At 39.2% G+C, this 21755-nt stretch overlaps 1 protein-coding gene and 1 pseudogene across 1 annotated transcript; one reads left to right on the forward strand and one right to left on the reverse strand.

Moving 5' to 3' along the window:
- Positions 1-5593: 5593 nt before the first annotated feature.
- On the reverse strand, positions 5594-8180 carry LOC142556856 (uncharacterized). The gene is made up of 4 exons (XM_075668354.1): positions 7798-8180; positions 7026-7342; positions 6353-6589; positions 5594-6033 (listed from the first exon to the last, which is right to left on the reverse strand). The coding sequence occupies exons 1-4, from the start codon at positions 8178-8180 to the stop codon at positions 5594-5596; spliced, it is 1377 nt and encodes a 458-aa protein (XP_075524469.1).
- Positions 8181-10858: 2678 nt separating this feature from the next.
- Positions 10859-21755, forward strand: part of LOC142556857 (anaphase-promoting complex subunit 2-like) — a 42173-nt pseudogene continuing 31276 nt past the window's right edge.

Consider the following 21755-nt stretch of genomic DNA (forward strand, 5'->3'; position numbering starts at 1 on the left):
TGGATGGTAGATTGTTCACCATCTCTTGATTCTAATTCAAACTCATAAGCCTTGAGATCTACAAACAGATCATGTAGTTCCAGTTTATTTAGATCTTTAGATCCTCATGTGCTTTGGTTTTGACATTGCATTCCATTGGAAGTCCTCTCGTCACCTTTAATGCGATTTCCCTATTGTTGTATACTTTTTCAAGAGCACTAGCTTAATTACAATCCTACCGGCTCTTTTATCAAAGTCTGACATAGCCTCTCCTGACTTCATTTTGATGTTTCAAACTTCTGTATTGCGACATATAATTTATTTTCTTTAGTTTGACCATTTCCCTCATATAGTTGAATCAGTTTCTCCCATGTATCTTCAGCAGATTTGCGCATATTAATCTTAATGAAAACGTTTTTGTCTAAAGTTTTGTACAATATGTATTTAGCCACATTATATAAATTTTATTTCTTCTTATTTTCACTTGTCCATTCAGCTCTAGGCTTCTCAATCATTTGAGGTTCACCATCAGCAACTGCAACAGCTATATTAGTCTTAATTATAGTCATTGGTCCATCAGCCTTGTTCAGCTAGGTGAGCCTGCATTCTGATTTTTCAGTTATCAGAATCCTCTTTGGAGAACATGGGGATCTTATTGAATGAGACTATTAAATAGATAGTGTCCAGAAATGAGAATTAACCTCGTTTTGATACCTCTTGTTAGGATCATGTGATTGTTTAGAAGGTGAGATTGAAAAAAAATCACAATATTTTTTTCGAAATTCGATTGGGTTAAAAAATTGAATTTTACACTTCTCACCAAGTCAATGCCAGTTGGCTAATCAGATAATTTCTGTCCAGAAGGAAGCTAGACTGGCAGATTGAACACTCCAAAATGGCTAAGTAAGAAAAATAGTTGGGTTATCAAGAATAAAATAACTACAGTGTGTGATTTCAAATTGTTTGTAATTACCAGAGTATTTTAATGAAATCCCTCCAAAAGGAAGGGGTGTCGTAGAAGTATTAAAGTCTCCGAACATCTAGAAACAACCTGTGTATATTACATTTCAATCTACCTGCATTTTATTTTCATTTGACAACCCAACTGAGTTTTTGATATAAGCTTTTATTCAAAAAGTTTTAGTCAGTCTATTCCGCACAATTTTTATTATTGACATACTAAGAACCAAGTGATATGAATTTCATTTCTGTGTTGCTAACCTAACCGAAATATTTACAAATTATTGAGATTATTTATTCACTCACTCTAAATTAATCTGTGATCTTAACAAACACACACATGCACACACACATGCACACACACACACATATATAGAAATGTATATATATATATATAATACAACAAAACAAATATCACATTTCGGTCGCTCTCTCTCAGTAGATATAGTTGATGTGATATGGGTAAATCGGGTGAGCGAAAGTCGGGGCGATTCACCGGATGGTGATACAAGTTTTAAGGAAAATGAGCAAGGAAATGATATATCTTGTGAGAAGGATATATCTCTGTAACTTTGGGCTTCTACCTTCACCTGCAAACAATGAAATGAACTCGTAAATGGGCGCCGGAGGAGTGTCCGGCGTATCCAATCTGATGCTTAAGTCAGCAGGTGAAGAAGAAATGTGAAATGGCTCGTATATGTGTGAATATACGTAAGAATGCTCAAGTGTTCAGAATTCCAGAATCTGTAAATGAGAAATATATCTGCTATTTATAGGAGAAAATTCCATGATTACCTTGTTTTCAATGTCCACCTGCTAAGTATGGTAAGGCGGCTACCCATACACTGTGCTTCGGATGGCTTCTTTATTATGCCAAACCCATGTTGTTCTAAAAGATAAGATAGCCCATATCGACACAATCGAGTGTGGTGCGCTTCTCGAGTCAGCTCGGGTAGAAGTTCCCGGGAGCTTGCATGAGAGCCCGGGCACTCGATTGCCCGGGAAGAAAATATCCCGGGCATCCCAATGCCCGACTGCTGAGGAAGGTAGTCTGCATATTGACTCTGATTTGGGCTATTTATTTAGTAGTCCGGGTCATCCATGACCCGGGCTCTTAATCCATTCCAATTATAAAAGCATCGGTGGCTTCAAATATCCCCGAGGTGGGATAAAGTGCCTGGAGCTTCAATTTCTTGGGCTGTAGATAACATGCCAGGGCCTCATGTCTTTCGGACATTAAATAAGACGTCGGGGACTCATGTCTCTCAGATTTTAAATATTTTGTCGTTTAGTATTCTCGGGCAGTTAAGATGATGTCATGATGATGTATACCCTAGAATTTCAACGGTCCGAAACGTTTCGCACTCCGAGGTCATGATGAGTATGACGCCTCGACATCCATGCATGTCCTTTCATATTATGGCACAATTTCCAAGATTCATCCTATCCGTCCCATTCAACTTTAGATCAACGGTTAAGATCAATTCCCTCGACCTATATATAGTAACACATCCTCTTCATTTGTCTCTTTCTAAAATTTCAAACTTCCAACTCCCTGAAATTTCTCTCACTCCCTCAACGCAAGACGCTCCTTCCTCTCAGGCGAATCTTTGTCAACAACAATTTTAGTTTAGTCACCAACTCCTTCTTCTCAAACTCTTAAGTTTTATTTCCTTTTTTCTTTAAAATATGTCAAACTCCACCTCTTCCACCTCCGATTCACCTCCTCCTCCTTCTCCTCCACCCCGCCTTTCTGCCCAATCTTCTAAAAAACCAAAATCCAGAAAATCCAAGCCTTCCTCCTCTGGCCTTTCCCGAGCTCTAGAAAAAGCAAAAATACCAAGGGTAAGGGCAAAGCCCGAGCCTCTTCCCCACCCCAATCTGAGACCCCGGGAGTTCTTCGGTTTGCCTCAATGAGCAGCACTCTGCGCTCGGGCCTGAAGAGGAAATCCGAGCACTAAATCCCCCCTTATTTTCCTATTTTAATTCTCGGTCCTTCTGATAGTGCCAACCAACCTCTCCATGGTTTCCTCACTTTTTTCCGGAACCAGGTCAGAAATGGTCTTCGGTTTCCCATCCCTCCCTTCTACATAGAGGTTTCCAGGTTCTTTGGTGTAACTATTAACCAGCTCCACCCTAATTCCTTCCGAATTATGGCCTCGGCCTATATCCTCTTCAAAATGAACAATCTTGTCATCAACCCTCTCATACTTCATTATTTTTTCGTTTGCAGAGTGGGGCATAATGCCTTCTCCCTGTCTGTCCGACTAAATGCTCGGTTCCTTGATGATATCCCTTCTTCCCAGAAGTGGTGGAAATGACGATTCTTTTTTATTCAACTCCCTAGTCCCTTCCCTGCCTGACCGAGTTTCTCCCTTCTTCTGCCCCCGCAACCTTCCCTTCCCAAGGCTTACAAAATTGGGGAGCCTTACACCCGAAGCCAAGAACTGGTGAAGGGTCAGCAATTTTCCTCCTCTATCCTCATCTCGGAGGAAAATTTGATAGCTTACGGTTTGAGTGCCTGGGTAGAGGACCCGATCGACCGGGTAATAGATGAAGTTGCTGGCTCGGGCGCTCAACCCGGTAACTCTTTCTTCCTTAAATTTATCTGTTTATTCCTTTTTTTGTCTACTTTAGGATCACACTAATCCTCTTTTTCCTTGTGCAGATAATACAGAGATGCAGGAGGCCTTCGCTAGGAAGTGGGCAGCTGAAAAGGCAGCCAAAGAGAAACAGATGGCAGCTCGCCGAGCAGCAGCCGAAGAGAAGAAGAGACTGGCCGAGGAGGAGGTGGCCCGACAGGCTGAAACTGCCCGGACAAGTGCTAAACAGGAGAGGGAGGCGTCTCGGGCTGACTCCCTGGAAGATTCTGAAGATCACGTTTCTCTTTTTCAGAGGAAAGGAAAGGCTGCAACAAGCCCAGAGCTCGTACTTCTTGAAAGCAACCAGGAGGAAGGCCAGGGCACCTCCCGCTCATCTCCTCCTCCTACACAAGAATCGTCACAGCGAGAGCTACTTCAGCCTGGCCAGTTGACCCGGGCGAGCATCTTCTCGGAGGGGGTCACTCCAACAAGTGTTCACCCCCTTAAGAAGATGCTGATCCCTACAGAGGAGGCCTTCCTTAAGAGCTCCGGGCCGACCGCCAAATTTTTTGATGGCTCAAACTGGCTTCTATCCGTAAGTATTCCTTCATATCTCTATCCTCCCCCTTTCTTTATCTCTTCTTTTTTTTACTCCTTTTATACAAGGTGTTCAAATTCTAGTGGCAGCCTTTGAAGAGGTGGCTGCAGCAGCTTTTGTGAAGAATCATCAAGCCCGGGTTGCTCGAGAGCTTCATGAGAAGATGCAGAGAGAGCTTACCCGGGCTAAGGCTGCCCATGATGGAGAAATGGCCGACCTCTGCGCCTCTTTGGACAAGGCCAAAGATGACATCAATGAGGGCCTTGTCCGGGAGGAAACTCTGTGAGGTACTATATCTACCTTGGAGTCGAGGAATCGTTCTCTATCTGAGCAGATAGAGGTACAACAATCCAGGGCGAAGAAATCAGAAGGCGCTCTGGCCCTGGCTGAGTATAACAAGGACAAGTGGCAGGCATCATTTCTCCAGTCTCCAGAATTCAAGAAGGCCATTGAAGATCGGGCATATCCTCTCTTTAAGACCGGCTTTGACAGGTGCTGAGAACAATTTGAAGAGGCAGGGCTTGTGCCTGAGGATAGGGAAGATTTCTCGAACTTTGGATGAGCCATATCATTGCTTCCCAAGGATGGCGAGGAGGAGAAGGAGGATGCTCAAGGAGAAGAGTAGCCAGGGCCTAGCCACATAGATGTTGAATAGGAATGTAATTTTCATTTCCTTGTAATTTTGGCCCTCGGGCTTTTCATTAATGAAATGTTATTCATTTTTCCTTATGTGCCTTTAATAATTTGTTGATAAGTCATGAATTCCTGGCCTTAGAAAAAATCAAGAAAAGCTTGTGAAGCACGAAATTTTCTAAGTATAGTAAATCAATCGGGAACCTTAGTAAGTAATCGGAACGTTGAACCTCAAATTAGAACAAAAAATCTTTGTACTTCATAAATGCTCGAAGTGTAGACCCTCTAAGTCAGGGTATAGAGCCCTGGATTGTTTCAATAACCAGAGTGCATAACCCTAGGCCAGAGATCATGTCGCGGGACTTGGGAATAGTCGAGGTGTGGTGCCCCGAGCCAGGGTGTATAGCCCTGAGCTTATTAATAACCAAGGTACGGAGCCTTGGGCCGGGGATCATGTCCTGGGACTTGGGAATGGTCGAGGTGTGGTGCCCCGAGCCAGGGTGTAGAGCCCTGAGCTTATTAATAACCAAGGTACGCAGTCTTGGGCCGAGGATCATGTCCCGAGACTTGGAAATGGTCGAGTTGTGGTGCCCCGAGCCAGGGTGTAGAGCCCTGGGCTTATTAATAACCAAGGTACGGAGCCTTGGGCTGAGGATCATGTCCCGGGTTTAGAAAATTCACGTTTATGCACTTTTCTGAGAAGAACAGAACTTTCATTATATCTTCAAACAAATAATTACATCTTTCAAGCAAAATACTTCTTTAAATGAAATACATTCCAGGGTCTTTTGAGACAGCATCCTTGGGAATCTTCTAAATAATAACCTCCCGAGCTAACCTTCTAGGTTATTTTAAAAGGCCTCTTCCACCGAGCTTCTAATTTTCCAACATCTCCAGCTGGATTGACTTTTTTCATGACCAGATCTCCTACTTGAAAGTGTCGGATTCGGACTCTCTTGTTATTTGATTTTATAACCCTGCCTCGGTAAGCTTCCATTCGAATCAGAGCATGTTCTATCTTTTCTTCCACCAAATCCAATTCCATTGCCCGGCTTTGAGTATTATCATCCGGGTAAGATTCTACTCGGGCAGAAGATTGTCCGATTTCAACCGAGAGAACTGCTTCAGAACCATACACCAGATTAAAAGGAGTCTCTTGAATAGGTTCCCGGGGAGTAGTTCTATATGCCCAGAGAACACTGCGCAATTCTTCCACCCAATCTTTTCCTTTTCCTTGTAGCCTGGTTTTCAAGGCTTGCACAATAATTCTGTTCACCACCTCTGTTTAACCATTGGATTGAGGATAAGCAGCAGAAGTGAAAGACTGAGTAATTTTCATTTCCCGGCACCAAGCTGTGATTTCCTTTCCCCGAAACTGCCTCCCATAGTCTGGGATTAGTCTCCTTGGTATTCCAAACTGGCATACAATATTCTTCCACAAAAACTTCAAAATTTCCTACTCAGTAATCTGTTCCAGAGGCTCAACCTTTACCCATTTTGAAAAATAATACACAGCTACCAACAAAACTTTCCTATGAGCTCGGGCAACTGGAAAGGGACCAACAATGTCCATGCCCCATTGATCGAAGGGGCAAGATGCCCAGATAGGCTTCATGAGGGTGGCGGGCTGTGTTGAAAATTTGAATGATGTTGACAACCCTCACAAGCCCGAACCACTCAAGTAGAGTCTTGGCTAACAGTAGGCCACCAAAATCCAGCAAGCATGGCTTTTCGGGCCAATGCTGTTCCTCCGAGATGCTCTCCGCAACATCTTTCAATGAATTTCCCGGAGGACATAATCCACCTCTCTCATAGATAAGCACTTTTGTAGAGATCCCTGAAATGATGTCATGTACAAGATATTATTTAAGAGAACAAACTTGGGAGCTTGTCTCTTGATCTTTTGAGATTGATCTTTTTATCTTCGGGCTATTCATTGTGTACAATGAATTTTATCGGGGGTGTCATCCACGAATCCTCTGGTGCCGGCAATTTTTCTTCTTCAGTGGAGAGGATCAGCCGGGAAACATGCAGTACATCTTGGGTATTGAATTCTGATAGGCCATCTTTGCCAAAGAATCTGCTTCCTCATTCTTGTCCCGGGGTATCTGCTTAATACTCCAATTCACAAAAACTTCTGCCTGGACTTGAATGAGCTTGAGATATGTAATCATCCTTAGCCTCATAAACGCCCTTTATCTGCTGAGTAATCAGTTGTGAATCAGAATACAGAATGATCTGGGAAGCCCCAACTTTTCAGGAAGTTCGGATACCGGTAAGAACAGCCTCATACTCTGTCTCATTATCAGTCACCCGGGAGTCTATTATGAGTGCTAGTTTAATCTTCTCTCCCGGGAGAGCTATTATCACAACTCCTACAGCACACCCTGAAAGGCTAGATGCCCTATCAAAAAATACCCTCCAGACTTTTTCCTCATCAGGTTGAACCATTTCTGACAAGAAATCTGACAAGTCTTGTGCTTTGATTGGCACCCAGGGCTCATACCCAATATTGTACTCTCCCAGCTCAACTGTCCATTTGATTATTCTCCCGGAAACTTCTGAATGAGTCATAATCCTCCCGAGAGGTCTATTGGTTAACACAATAATTTGATGCGATAAAGATAAGGTCGCAGTTTTCGGGCAGTTATAACAAGAGCGAGAGTTGTCTTCTCCACCTTACTATACCGGAGCTCGGGGCCCCTAAGAGCATGGTTGACATAATAGACATGCCTCTGATCATAGCCTTCTTCTTTTATCAGTATTGAGCTGACAGCATACTCTGTAGTGGATAGATAAACAAATAATTTCTCCCCGGGCTCTGGCTTCACTAAGACAGACAGCTAGGCCAGATGTCTCTTAAGGTCTTGGAAGGCTTGCTCACACTTCTCATCCCACCCAAACTTCTAGGCCTTCCTAAGAACTTGAAAAAATGGATAACTCTGATGCGCTGACCAGGATATAAACCGAGAAAGAGAAGCAATTCTCCCGGTCAGCTTTTGAACTTATCGGACGGACCGAGTAGATGGCATATCCAGTACAGACTTGACTTTTTCTTGATTTACCTCAATCCCCCGGTCAGTAACTACAAAACCCAAAAATTTACCACTCTTTATGCCAAAGATACATTTGGCCGGGTTAACCTTTATCACATACTGCATGAGAGTGGCAAAAGTTTCCTCTAAATCAGAAACGAATCCAGCAACCTCCTTGGACTTACCCAATATATCATCCACATACACCTCTACATTCCTGGCCAACTGCTTTTCAAAGACTCTGTTCATGAGACGCTGATAGGTAGTCTCGACGTTCTTCAATCTGAAAGGCATGACCACATAACAGAATGTGCCTCCCGAGGTGATGAAGCTAGCCTTGTCTTGATCGTACTCGGCCAGGAGAATTTGACGATACCCTTGGTAAGCATCCATGAAACTCAGCAGTTCACAGCCAGAGGTGGAATCCACCAATTGGTCAATTATGGGCAGTATAATGATCTTTGAAGCAAGCTTTATTGAGATCACTGAAGCCCACACAAATTCTCCATTTCCCAATGGATTTTGGCACCAACACCACATTCGAGAGCCATGTAGGAAATTGTATTTCCCGAATGTGGCCGGCTTTCAGCAAATCTCTAATATGTACATCAATAACTTTGTAATTCTCATGACCAAAGTGCCTCTTCTTTTGCTTCACAGGTTGAGATACCGGGAGAATATTCAAGTGATGCTCCACTATCAGGGGTGAGATCCCTATCAACTCCTGCTAGTACCAGGAAAAAAAATCAAGATTAGTTTTTAAACATTTTATCAAACTAACCCGAGAGGATAAGTCGAGGTCTCGGGCCACCCGGATTTCCTTGCCTGGTCCAATCTCCACCACCTCCTGCTCTTCCTCTGCCACAAACTGCACCTCTCCTTTCTCCACTACCCTCTCCATCTCCCCACAACTCTGAACTTTCTTCCCTTACTTCCTCGCCGTCTTCTGGTCCACCCGGACCGCTTTTACATAACACTTCCGGGAAGAAAGTTGATCTCCCCGGACTTCATCTACCCGGTTCCCCACTGGGAATTTAATCTTTTGAAGATAGGTGGATGCTACGGCCCTTAGTTTGTTCATGGCTGGCCGCCCCAAAATAATGTTATATGATGAGGGGGCATCCACCACAGTGAAAGTGGTCATCACCGTCATCTTTAGCTCCCCGGTGCCCAAAGATAAGGTAGGACAATCTCCCCTTCCAGATAAACAACATGGCCAGCAAATCCAAAAAGCGCTGTATCAACTGTTTCCAAATTATATCCCTGCTAATCCATATGTACAAGGGCCTCCTTGAAAATAACATTCATAGAACTTCCTGAGTTCACTAAGACCCTAATAATATCATAATTTGCTACAATGGCTTGAATTAACAGGGCATCGTTGAGGGGAAGATTGACACCCTTCAATCTTCCGGGCCAAAACTAATCATGGTCTCGTTCCTCCTCACCCCTTCTACCTCTATACAGTCCCTTCTGCTCCTCGACTTATGAGCCTGATTACAATCACCATCAGTAGATCCTCCGGATATCATTTTAATTACCCCCATGCTAGGGGGCGAAGACTTCTTTTTCTCGGGCTCTGCATCTCTCTTCCCCCTCGGGACATCTCTGGAATCCTCCCTGGCACTGGGACCGGGCTGCCGAGCTGCCCAAGGTGGCAACCCCGGCCTCTTGCTGGGTTGATTATGTCCCTGAACAGAGGGCGAGACATATTCTCTTTTAATCGTTTTGCAGTCCTCCGTGTTGTGATAACATACTTGATGAAGGGTGAAAAACCTCTTTTTTTTTGTACTGCTGAGATGGAGGCAAGTCCCTGCTACACTCTTGGACCTCCCGGTCTTGGATAATCTTTAAGGGCACATGATGAGAAAAATTTCCCGGGTTACTCCTTCTTGGCACCTTCTCCTCGAGCTTAGATACCCGGTATCCTCTCTCTCTCCTTACTGACTCTCTCTTCTGCTTCTGGGTCTCCTCCATATTTGTATATTTTTTTGCCCGGGCCAGCAAATCTTCAAAGTCCACGGGCATCTTCTTGGTTAATGACCAGAAGAATTCACCCTCTCTCAACCCCTGGGTGAATGCAGTTGTCTTGGTCTCAGGGGCGCAAGAGGGGACATCCAAAGCCACTCTATTAAATCTCCGAATATAAGCCCTCAAACTCTCCTCCGGGATTTGTTTCACCTCAAAAAGACTAAATACAGTCTTTTTGTATTTCTTACTACTACTAAAATAGTGTAAAAACACCTTCTGAAAGTCCTCAAAAGAATGAATACTTTGAGGAGCCAGTCCCTCGAACCACCTCTGCGTCGAGTCAACCAGAGTTGTCAAAAACACTTTGCCCTTAATTCGGTCAGCATAACAATGCAACATGACCATATTCTCGAACCTAGTCAGATGTTCCTTGGGGTCTGCAATGTCATCGTAATCTTTAGCTTTGGCAGACTTAAAGTTCCCGGGAAGAGGTTCTTGGACAATAGCTTCAGGAAACGGGAAACCTTTAATGACTACCCGGGAATGATTTTTACCTTCGATCTGTCCCTCCAACACCTTCATCTTCTAACTCAACTCTTGCAACTCCTCTACCACAGTCGAGGACTTGGACCCATCACTTGATTCTCTCTCTTCCCTCTCCGCTTCCTCCTCCCCCGCCTCCTGCTCTTCTCCTGGATGCGTAGCTTGATGAGAAGCATCTCTCCGAGCTACGGCTTTTTCCACCGCCTCGGATATAATCCGAACCAAATCCTCCGAGGATAAAGGTATAAAGGGTGGAAGTCATGTGAGTGGAAGACCACCCTGTCCTGAGATATGCGCATCGTCTCCAGGAGCCCGGGAAGTTTCTTGATTTGTTCTTCTAGTAGGAGCCATATCAACGTCCTAGACTCAATTTCCCACAGACGGCGCCAATGATGTTATCAGGGTAAATCGGGTGAGCGAAAGTCGGGGCGATTCACCGGATGGTGATAAAAGTTTTAAGAAAAATGAGCAAGGAAAGGATATATCTTGTGAGAATGATATATCTCTGTAACTTTGGGCTTCTACCATGACCTGCAAACAATGAAATGAACTCGTGAATGGGCGCCAAAGGAGTGTCCGGTGTATCCACTTCGATGCTTAAGTCAGCAGGTGAAGAAGAAAGGTGAAATGGCTCGTATATGTGTGAATATACGTAAGAATGCTCAATTGTTCAGAATTCCAGAATATGTAAATGAGAAATATACATGCTATTTATATGAGGAAATCTTATGATTACCTTGTTTTCAGTGCCCACCTGCTAAGAATGGTAAGGCGGCTTCCTATACCCTGTGCTTATGATGGCTTCTTTAACACGCAAAACCCATGTTGTTCTGACAGATAAGATAGCCCATACCGGTACACTCGAGTGTGCTGCGCTTCTCGAGACAGCCCGAATAGAAGTTCCCGGGAGCTTGCATGAGAGCCCGGTCGCTCGATTGCCTGGGAAGAAAATATCCCGGGCATCCCCATGCCCGGCTACTGAAGAAGGTAGTCTGCATGTTGACTCTAATTTGAGCTATTCATTTAGTATTCAAGGTCATTCATGATCCGGGCTCTTATGGAGGTATCACCAATAATTATTACGTTTCACCAAACATAGACAAAACAACTTACTCCCAACTTTCAAGCATGATTTTCGTTCCATTGGGTCCGAGTGGATTAAGAACTGGGGATCCGGCTTAGATATCTCCCATCGAGAACTCATTAGGATTATGCATTTGAAATTTTATAATTAAAATAGATGGACAACGCCTGGCATGGATAAACTTCACGGAGGTAAATTTCAACTTTTTTTGACAAAAAAAAAAAATTGTTAATTAAAAACAGAGATCTTCGACTCCATTTGCTATTATCACAGTATATATCTTTGCATGAAATAGTGCTGCTATATATATATATATATATATAGTTTGCCTCTTATTTTAATTTATTTTCTTTATTATATTACTTTCACTGTTTTTATACCGAAGAGAATATCGGTCGAATTTGTTTCATTTGACTATTAAATGGCAACACCTAAATATTTTCTAGCCAGAGAATTTCCAAAAATAAATAAATAAAAAGAAAAAATAAAAGAATTTTTTTTGTTTGACTGTCAAAAAATTAACAAAAATATTTCACTTTGGCATCATTTGATTATTATTTTTGGTTTGTTTGTTTGTTTTTTTTTATGTGCATCATATATTTACAAATATGAGTATTATTTTGGAAGATACTAAGAATTAATAGGTTTAAACATTTTGATAGATTAATATGTTATCTTCCGACAATGTTCATGGTTTTTGGTATTTGTCTCTTAAGATGTAACTATCACTTTTAGAAGTGCAAATCTGTAACATCATTCTTGTAAAAGTTGTGCTTTCTATTTTTGTAATCTAGTTTGTCAAAATCGTGTTTTAATCTTGTAAATTTGTTTTCTTCGTTTTTTTGGTTTATTTTATCCTACCCATGTGGGCATTGTCCCCATGATAGGATGGATGACCAAGATTTGCCCATGCATATATAGGACCCATTTTTTTTTTGAAATTGTATGTGTGGCAAGATCTTAACCGTTGAAATGAAGTGAGGGTAGTACCCACATAGGTAGGATCTCATTAACCCACGTCCCGTAATTAAATTCTTATATTATTTTCCCTTGTCTTTTTCAAACACGAGTTTCATTTTGACGGGTAATAAATTATGTAGTGGACCAATTTTTTATTATTTTTTATTTTTTTAAAAAAAAAATTTGGGGCCAAATTCGATGCGGCGTCTTTATTAGAGATATAATCGAGTCGAGCCGAGCCGAACACTTGAATGTTTGAGCTTGGTTCGTTTATAATCGAGCCGAGCTCGAGCTTTATTTAACGAATATATGCATGGCTCACGAGCTTATTCAAGCCTTTATCGAGCCTAAACAAGCTTAATAAATATAAATTTATACATTTAAATTTTCATTAAATTAATTAAAAAGTAAATTATATGTTTAAAGAAATATATATTATTCTGATTAAAATTTGTAAATTTATTATAATAAATAAGTTTAATAGATTTTTCTATATATTTCATAAATAATATGCAAAATCAATAAATCAAATATGAAAACTATTATTTTTTCATCTAAAAGATTACTCATGAACTTAATATTGTAAAGCTTGAGTTTGATTTGTTTATCTTAACGAGCCTCATTAAACGAGCTCAAACGAGCTTTTATCGAATCGAGCTTCGAATAGCTCACAAACGGTTTGGTTCGTTTACATCCTTGAGCTTCATTTACAAATTGAAAATCCTATACCTTATACGATGAAACGTGTATCCTCATAATATATGATATCATTTATCTTGGACATAAATTTTCATATATTTATTTTTAGACTTTACTTAAAATATCATTTCATCTTATTAACTCATGATTTTTTTCGTATATTTTCAATGTGGAACTTTGATATTCTCCTCAAATGAAGTACGGCCATTATTACCATGATCCGAACATCCCTTCAATCTCATCCGTCCATCATCAAGGTCACTCCTCTTCATTGCATTGGGAGTACGTCTTTCGTTTAAATATACGAGAATTCCACTCACATGACTCGATCTCGATCATGGCTAGACATGTCAAAATGGGTTGGCGGGGCGGGCCAGCCCGCCACCCGCCGCAACCCGCCTTTACCCGGGGCGGGGCGGGCCAGCCCGCCATTTTGGTGGGCCTCTAAATGGTCAACCCAGTCCAACCCACCTTGGGCCTCGGGTTAGGCGGGCCGACCCTTTTATTTTTTCAAGAAAAAAATTCTAAACATATTTCAGTCAAATAGTTTCATAAAATAATTAAAAACATTGAAATAAGAATTAAGAAAGCATACAACATAATCTATAAAAAGTAAAGTGTTTAAACCAAACATGAAGATTGAGACATGGAAAAGAATATAAAGTCGAGAAAAGAAACGGTTGTAAATTTGAAAAAAAATTATGTCTTCAACAACACACATAATTAGCAAACCTCCATTGGGTCCACAAAATTTCACTACAACTCGTCGGACTTCAAACGAAACCATTATTGGGTTCACAAACAACTGCTATGCTTAAAAATTATTTTAAGATCCATGAATAAAATTTACAGGAATTTTTTCCCTTTTGTTTTCTTTATGTATATATGTAAATTTCTCTTTTTTTATTTTCTTTATGTATATTTGTTGTAGGAGTAAATTATCAATAAATTTGTTCTAAGAGTAAATTATCAATATATTTGTTCTAAGACATGGAGGCGCATAAAACTTATTCCAATTTTTATATAAAACTTAAAACTTAAAAATATAAAATTTTATCATAATTTGGCGGGTCAGCCCGCCCCGTTTGGGCTCGACCCGTCTTGGGCCCAAACGGGCTGCTATTTTATCAACCCAACCGGTTCAATTTTTATAGCGGGACGGGCCGACCCGACGGGCCTAACCCAATTTGACAAGTCTAATCATGGCTCTGATACCGCTTATTATACACAATGTATGATGTTCATTTTGAGCATAAACTCTCATGAATTTGTTTTTGATTTTTACCCAAAATATCTTATATCAATGAAAATATCAATCCGTCTTATTAACTAAAACACCGATAATGTTACCAAAAATGAAAAACATGAACGTATATATTTTATATAATATGATACTTACATAAAGTTATATTACATTAATACATAATTACGTAGAAATAGTTTTCTCATTAAATTTTCATTTATGTTTTATTATGTTATATGTATGTTTGGTTTCCAATAAAATTGGGATATTATGTGAAGGGAGTCTTTTTGCCTTTTGTAAAATATCTGCTGTCCAGTTTATAAATAGAGTTTTTTGCATTCACTTATCTTGTATTTAATAAAGATAAAAACTTGTGTGAGACGGTCTCACGGGTCGTATTTTGTGAGACGGATATTTTATTTGGGTCATCCATGAAAAATATTACATTTTATACTAAGATTGTTACTTTTTATTGTAAATATAGGTAGGGTTGACCCGTCTCACAGATAAAGATTCGTGAGACCGTCTCACAAAAGACCTACTTTTTAATAAATTTGATATTATTTCTTTGTATATTATAATTTTTATACTTAGTAACAGAGGTAAGTGTAAAATAAATAAATACAAGGGAAGTGAATGCGGAAATCTCTTTTAAATATTTGGTAAACAAGGTTCAGAATCGTAAAAATATGGGCCTCCAGGTACTAAGAATTGGGCTATCCTACTTGTATTGGGCCCTCTTATAGTTGTTCTTGGCTTAATGGTCTCAAAATTTGACCTGTCCCAAGCCCAAAATAATAGTACCTTCTGGTTCCGGATTATGACTTGAATCCATTTCCTTCGTTCAGTGATGCTCGCACGGTTTGATGATGAAAATGGCGGCAAATTATAGTTAGATTTTTCCAAGCATGCACTTCATAAAAGTCGGCTGATCTGTTCCCCCTACGTAGCAAATTATTCCCTTGATTCGAATTGATCGATGTAGGCAATATCTCAGGACCATACAAGCATTAAATGAGCGGAAACATTTTCAAAGAACATGCGAAGAACACGTTTTGCAGGCTTTGTCGAAAAAAATAGGAGGTCACGAGAAAATGCGTTTTTACGCGAGCAAAAAGCTCTATAAATAGAGCTTCATTCCCTCATTCAGAAATCATCCCTTCTTTGAATTTTTTCTCATCCTATAGCATTTGAGTACTTAGTTCTAAAATATTTGTGAGGTGTTTGTTTTCCTGTATTAAGAGAGTGTGTGTTCTATTTGAAAACACAGTCATTGATTGTACAATATAAAATATTATAATGAAATTCTTTTCATCTTACCTGTGGTTTTTATCCTGATAATTTTTAGGGGTTTCCACATAAATCTCGGTGTCCAGTTTATTCTTTATTTTCATCTTTATTATCTCAAGTTGTCGCAAGTAGGACCAACAAGTGGTATCAGAGCCTTGATTTAAACTTTTTTAAAATTCCGAATATGCTCTGTGGTCGCACCCTAGATTGATCTTCCATATCAGAAATTTTTTTTGAAGATTTTTTATTAAGGCGATATTATTTTTTCCAATCTACTAAATTGTTGTAGACATAATGACGAGAAGACTTTATGCTCTTCGGATATAAAGTTCAATGAAAGAAGTTCTATGTTGTGAAAAATAAAGATACTTGTAGTTTTAATTGGTAGATAGACGGAATTGATAGATGATGGAAAGTGAAATAAGATGAACGATAATGATGTTATAAATTTACACTTGGCTATAGCAGACGAAGTACTGTCAAGTATCTCTGAGATTAATCAGCAAAAGCTATCTGGGATAATCTGACAAAAATGTACGAGGTCAATTCGCTACATAACAAGATTTTCCTAAAGAGAAGGTTTTATGTTCTTCGGATGGTGGAATCATCATCGATAACCGACCATATCAACAAACTAAATATTCTATTTGCTCAAATCACCTCTATGGGGCATAAAATAGAGGAAAATGAACGTGCAGAGCTTCTACTTCAAAATCTATCAAATTCATATGAACAACTTATTATCAACATAACCAACAATATTCTTGTGGGCTTTCTAAAATTCAAACGATGTCTTAACTACGGTTCTTGGAGAAGAAAACCGGCGCAAGAATAAGAAACATAGGTTGGTAACATCGAAGCAGGCAGAGGCTTTACCTATGATAAGAGAAAGATTTATGGATCGTGACTCCAGTGGGAGCCAAAGACGAGGTAGATGTGGCAAGTAAGAAGAAAAATATTTACTGCTTTAAATGTGGTGGCAAAGGGCACTTCAAGAAAGAGTGTACGAGTATGAGAAAAATTCTCAAGGAAATGTGGCCAATACTTCAGGCGGTGGTGAAATATTATTCAGTGAAGCGGCAACTGTTGCAGAAGACAGGTACAAATTTTGTGACACTTGGATTATGGATTCAGGAGCGACATGGCATATGACGTCTCGGAGAAAATGGTTTGATCATTATGAACCAGTCTCAACAGGATCTGTATTCATGGGAAATGATCATGCTTTGGAAATCGCAGGGGTCGATACTATCAAAATAAAAATGTTTGATGGCATCATTCGCTCCATACAGGAGATACGACATGTGAAAGAATTGAAAAAAAAAATCTTTTGTCATTGGGGCAGTAGATGATATTGGGTGCAAAACATGTATCAAAAGCGGGATCATGAAAATTGTGAAGGGTGCGCTTGTGGTTATGAAGGCTGAAAAGTTGCAGCAAATCTGTATGTACTTTTGGGAGAAACACACAAAGAGGCCGAACTAACTGTTGCATTAATTGGTTCAGGAGAAGAATTAACAGTGTTATGGCATAGAAATTTTGGGCATATGTCAGAACAAGGGTTGAAAATTCTCTCAGAACAGAAGCTACTGTCAGGACTTAAAAAAGTGTCACTACCCTTTTGTGAGTTTTGTGTTGCCAATAAACAAAACAGATTAAAGTTTGACACTTCTACTACCAGAAGTAGAAACATACTAGAGCTGATTCATTCGGAAGTTTGGCAAGCATCAGTTGTATCCCTAGGAAGAGCAAGATACTTTATCTCGCTCATTGATGATTTCTCTAGAAAATGTTGGGTGTATCCAATCAAGAAGAAATCAGGCGTTTTCCAGATCTTCAAAGATTTCAAAGCGCGGGTTGAACTTGATTCTGAAAAGAAAATCAAGTGTTTGAGGACTGAAAATTGAGGAGAATATACCAGTGATGAATTTTGATGCATTTTGTCAATATGAGGGCATCAAAAGACAATTCACGATGACTTACACACCTCAACACAATGGAGTGGCGGAGCTGATGAACAGGACCTTGTTGGTAAGAACAAGAGCCATGTTGAGAACTTCGGGTCTAGACAAGTCATTTTGGGCGGAAAGCAGTCAAAACTGCTTATTATATTATCAATCATTCACCTTCAGTGGTGATTGATTTGAAGACTTTGATGGAGATGTAGACTGAGAAGTCGACAGATTATTCTCATTTGCATACATCTAGAATTCATGTGTGCGTTTTGTACAATGAGCAAGAAAAATCAAAGTTGGATTCAAAATCCAGAAAATGTATCTTCTTGGGTTATGCTGATGAAGTAAAGGGTTTCGCTTGTGGGAACCTACAGTTTACAAGCTTGTTATCAGCAGAGATGTTATCTTCGAGGAAGATAAAGTAAAGGGATAAAAAGACACACTGAATTCAGAAACTATTATATTTCAGGTGAAAAATAAGTCGGAGGTTTCCAATGTGAGACAGTCAACTCGAGACAAAAAACCACCAGGTTGGATTTTAGATTATGCCACTAAAAGAAAAATTACATATCGTCTATTATCAGAGGATGGTGAGGCATCGAGTTTCCACGAAGCTACTCAAAGCTCGGATATATCCTTGTTGATGATAGCAATGCTAGAAGAGTTGGAGACATTACACAAGAATAAAACTTTAGATCTTATTTTACTACTAAGAGAGAGGAAAACCATTAGTAAAAGATAAGTCTACAAGATCAAGCGTGATGATCATAACCAAGTGGAGTGGCATCGTGCTAAATTGGTGGTAAAAAGGTATGCTCAGAAAGAAGGCATTGACTTCAATGAAATATGTTTACTTGTGGTTCGACTTACAACAGTCGGAGTAGTGTTGGCATTGTGTGCTATATTTGACCTACATCTAGAACAGATAGATGTGAAAAAAAATCTCTTCGTGGAGATCTTTAGAAATAAATCTATATGCTGAATCCAAAATATTTTGCTGAAAAAGACAAAGAGAACTTGGTTTGCAGTTTGAACAAATCTCTGTACGGTATCAAACAGGCACCAACAATGGTTTTAAACCGTTTTCGTAGCTACCAAATTGCGACGTTTTTATTTTTGAAAAATCGTCGCTAATTAGCGACAGTTTTTTACTAAGCCGTCGCTAATTAGCAACGGTTTTTGACGGTTAAAAACCGACGCAAATTCTAAATCCGTCGCCATTTTTTTACGTAAAATAAAAAAATTTACTTTTATAATTTAATATATCTATCAAAAAACTTACAATCTGATTAAGCTAATAATATTCATGATCTTAACTAACACTTAAAAATTTATCAAGAATTGAAACGAAAAAACTTATCATATCTCGAAATTAAGATCGTCTAAGAGGGAAAAATTTATCGAGTGAAGAAAATGGACCGAAAACGTAGATATTTATAGACAATTTGCGACGGTTTTTGGTTAAACTGTATCTAATTTAAAAATTACGACGATTTTATTAAAACTGTCGCTAAACGAATTTTGTTAAAACCGTAGCTAATTTAAAAATACGACGGTTTTATCAAAACCGTCGCTAAATATAGCAACACTTTAAGATAATTGTTGTTGTTTGCCCAAAAAAACGCTAATAGGCAACGATTTATAAAACCTTGTCTTTGACCCCAAAAAAACGCTAAAAGACAACGATTTTTAGAAAATAGTTGTCTATGGACGGGTTTTTTAGGCTACGACAACGGTTTTTTTGAAACCGTTGTGTTTGTTAAAAGAAAAACACAACGGTTTTAATAAAAAAAACCGTTGTCTGTGTTGTTGAAGGCATATTTTCTTGAAGCGAGCCTGGTGATGATTATATTATTTTGCTGTTATATGTGGACGACATTTTGGTAGCAGGCCCCAACAAAGATCAGGTCCAATGATTGAAGGAATAGTTGGCTAGGGAATTTGATATGAAGGACTTGGGATCCACAAACAAGATTCTAGGGATGCAAGTTCACCGATACATAAGTAACAGAAAGAGTTGGCTTTCTCAGAAAAATTATTTGTATAAAGTCTTGCAACGCTTCAACATGCAAGATTGTAAGCCAATCTCGACCCATATTCCTGTTAATTTCAAGTTATCCTCTGATATGTCTCCTAGCAGTGAAGCTGAGATGATAGAGATGTCTCGAGTACCATATGCATCAGCAGTAGGAAGTTCGATGTTCGCCATGATCTGTACAAGACCGGACATTTCTCAAGTAGTGGGAACAGTTAGTCGGTATATGACGAATCGTGGAAGAGAGCATTGGAGCACTGTCAAGAGGATCCATAGATACATTAAAGGTACCTCAAATGTTGCATTATTTTATGGAGGATCGGATTTTTAACTCAGGAGATATGTCGATTCAGATTAAGTAGGTGATCCTGATAAGAGAAAATCTACTGCTGGTTATGTGTTTACACTTGCAGAGGGAATAGTAAGCTGGGTTTCAAAATTGCAAACAGTTTTGGCATTATCTACAACAGAGGCAGAATATATGGCAGCTACTCAAGCTTGCAAGGAGGTAATATGGATTAAAAGCTTATTGGAGAAGATCCCCACAAACAAGAAAATGTTTATTTGTTTTGTGACAGTCAGAGTGTCTTGCACATCGCAAGAAATTCAGCCTTTTATTCCAAGACTAAACACATTAGAGTTCAATTTCTTTTTGTTCAAGAAGTAGTAGAAGAAAGAAGTGTGGATATGCAGAAGATCCATACAAAAGACAACATAGCTGATATTCTGACCATGCCGGTGAACATTGACCAGTTTGAGTGGTGTAGATGCAAATGGCCTAGCGGAAACGTAAGCAGTAGAGAATGACAAGATTGAAAAGATATGTAGAGATGTGTTTGATTTTCAATCAAATCTCTAAGTGGGAGAAATGTTGGAAATATGTCAGGCCTAGACAAGCATTAAATCAGGGGAAACATTTTCAAAGAACACGTTTTGCAGCCTTTGTTGAAAAAAAAAAGAAGCAAACTAGAAAGCGCGTTTTTATACACATTTTCACACGAAAAAAAAGCTCTATAAATAGGGCTTCCTTCCCTCATTCAGAATGAAACACCCCACTCCCATGACATTTTAATTAACTAATTAACGTATGCGGAAGCTTTAACATTTAAAAGGGAAAGAACAATATATCCTTTACATTATAAACATTATCCATACTAATATACATGATCGTTTACAAAATATCATCCAACACATAACCACAAGCCAACAAACTAATTTGTTTTTCCCCTCATTCATTTAACAAACTATATGATATTTTAAAACTTCTCATGTTCATTGTATCCCAAATAAAAATGACATGATAAAAAGCCTTTCCCCATTTCCTTCTACATGACTTCTCCTGCCCTGAACAATCCGTTTCAGTCCTTTTTATCACCTGCATCACATGACATTAACTGGAATGAGATAAAACTCAGTAAGTAGAAAGTTGTACGTAGCAATTATATATACATAGCTTTCGGTTTAAAACATGGCTATGGCAATGACATTATGGCAATGGTAATAAAGAATGAATCATAAGTCTCAAATCAATGTAAAGGGTATCTCATATCATGAATTAAAGGAAGGAAATGACAGTTCTGTGACCTGTGGCAAGTATCTCTTTGATATAAATATCAAAACTGTGAGAGATACTTCATAATCATGTGATTGGCCAATGACATGCATGTAATGACTATCATTCCTTGGCTTTGATCATGGGAAATTTCATTGAAGCAATTCAACAAATACTTGGTAAGCAACAATAGAGTACGAGCTCCTTATCAATGAATTCAATGATATTCTTGGCTCAATAAACAATTAACAATACATACATCAATAATTTAACAAGGGAAGGAGCTAGATATCAATAACTATGGCTTTTATACATATAAATTATGTGAGCAATAGAAGGAAAAGCTTCTACTTACAACCCACAATCACTTGGTAGCTATAAAATCTTGAAGCAATCCCTGCAACCATAAACACAACAATAACTATATATCATCACCAATAGCCAAAGAAATTCATCATCTCTTTAACCTCTTGTAACTTCCAACAATACTAAGTTCTTACCTTGTAGCTTGGAATTTGATGTAGAATAAGCTAAGAATTCTACTAGGCTTCTTTAACTTGAGGTGTAATTTGAGGGAGAGAAAATCTTGGATGGAGAAAGGAAAGAATCGATGGAGAAGGATAGAAATGAGGAGTG

This window comes from Primulina tabacum, chromosome 9 (genome assembly GCF_025594145.1).
Source record: "Primulina tabacum isolate GXHZ01 chromosome 9, ASM2559414v2, whole genome shotgun sequence".
NCBI classification, from domain to species: Eukaryota; Viridiplantae; Streptophyta; class Magnoliopsida; order Lamiales; family Gesneriaceae; genus Primulina; species Primulina tabacum.

Bases quoted from the DNA above. Each gene is read 5' to 3' on its own strand.
- LOC142556856 (XM_075668354.1), bottom strand. From the start codon at position 8,180: ATGGATGCTTACCAAGGGTATCGTCAAATTCTCCTGGCCGAGTACGAT. The intron at 7,343-7,797 runs GTCTGTACTGGA...GTTAACCAATAG, and splicing joins GTAAATCAAGAAAAAGTCAA to ACCTCTCGGGAGGATTATGA. The intron at 6,034-6,352 runs GCATCTTGCCCC...ATGGTTAAACAG, and splicing joins CCCTCATGAAGCCTATCTGG to AGGTGGTGAACAGAATTATT.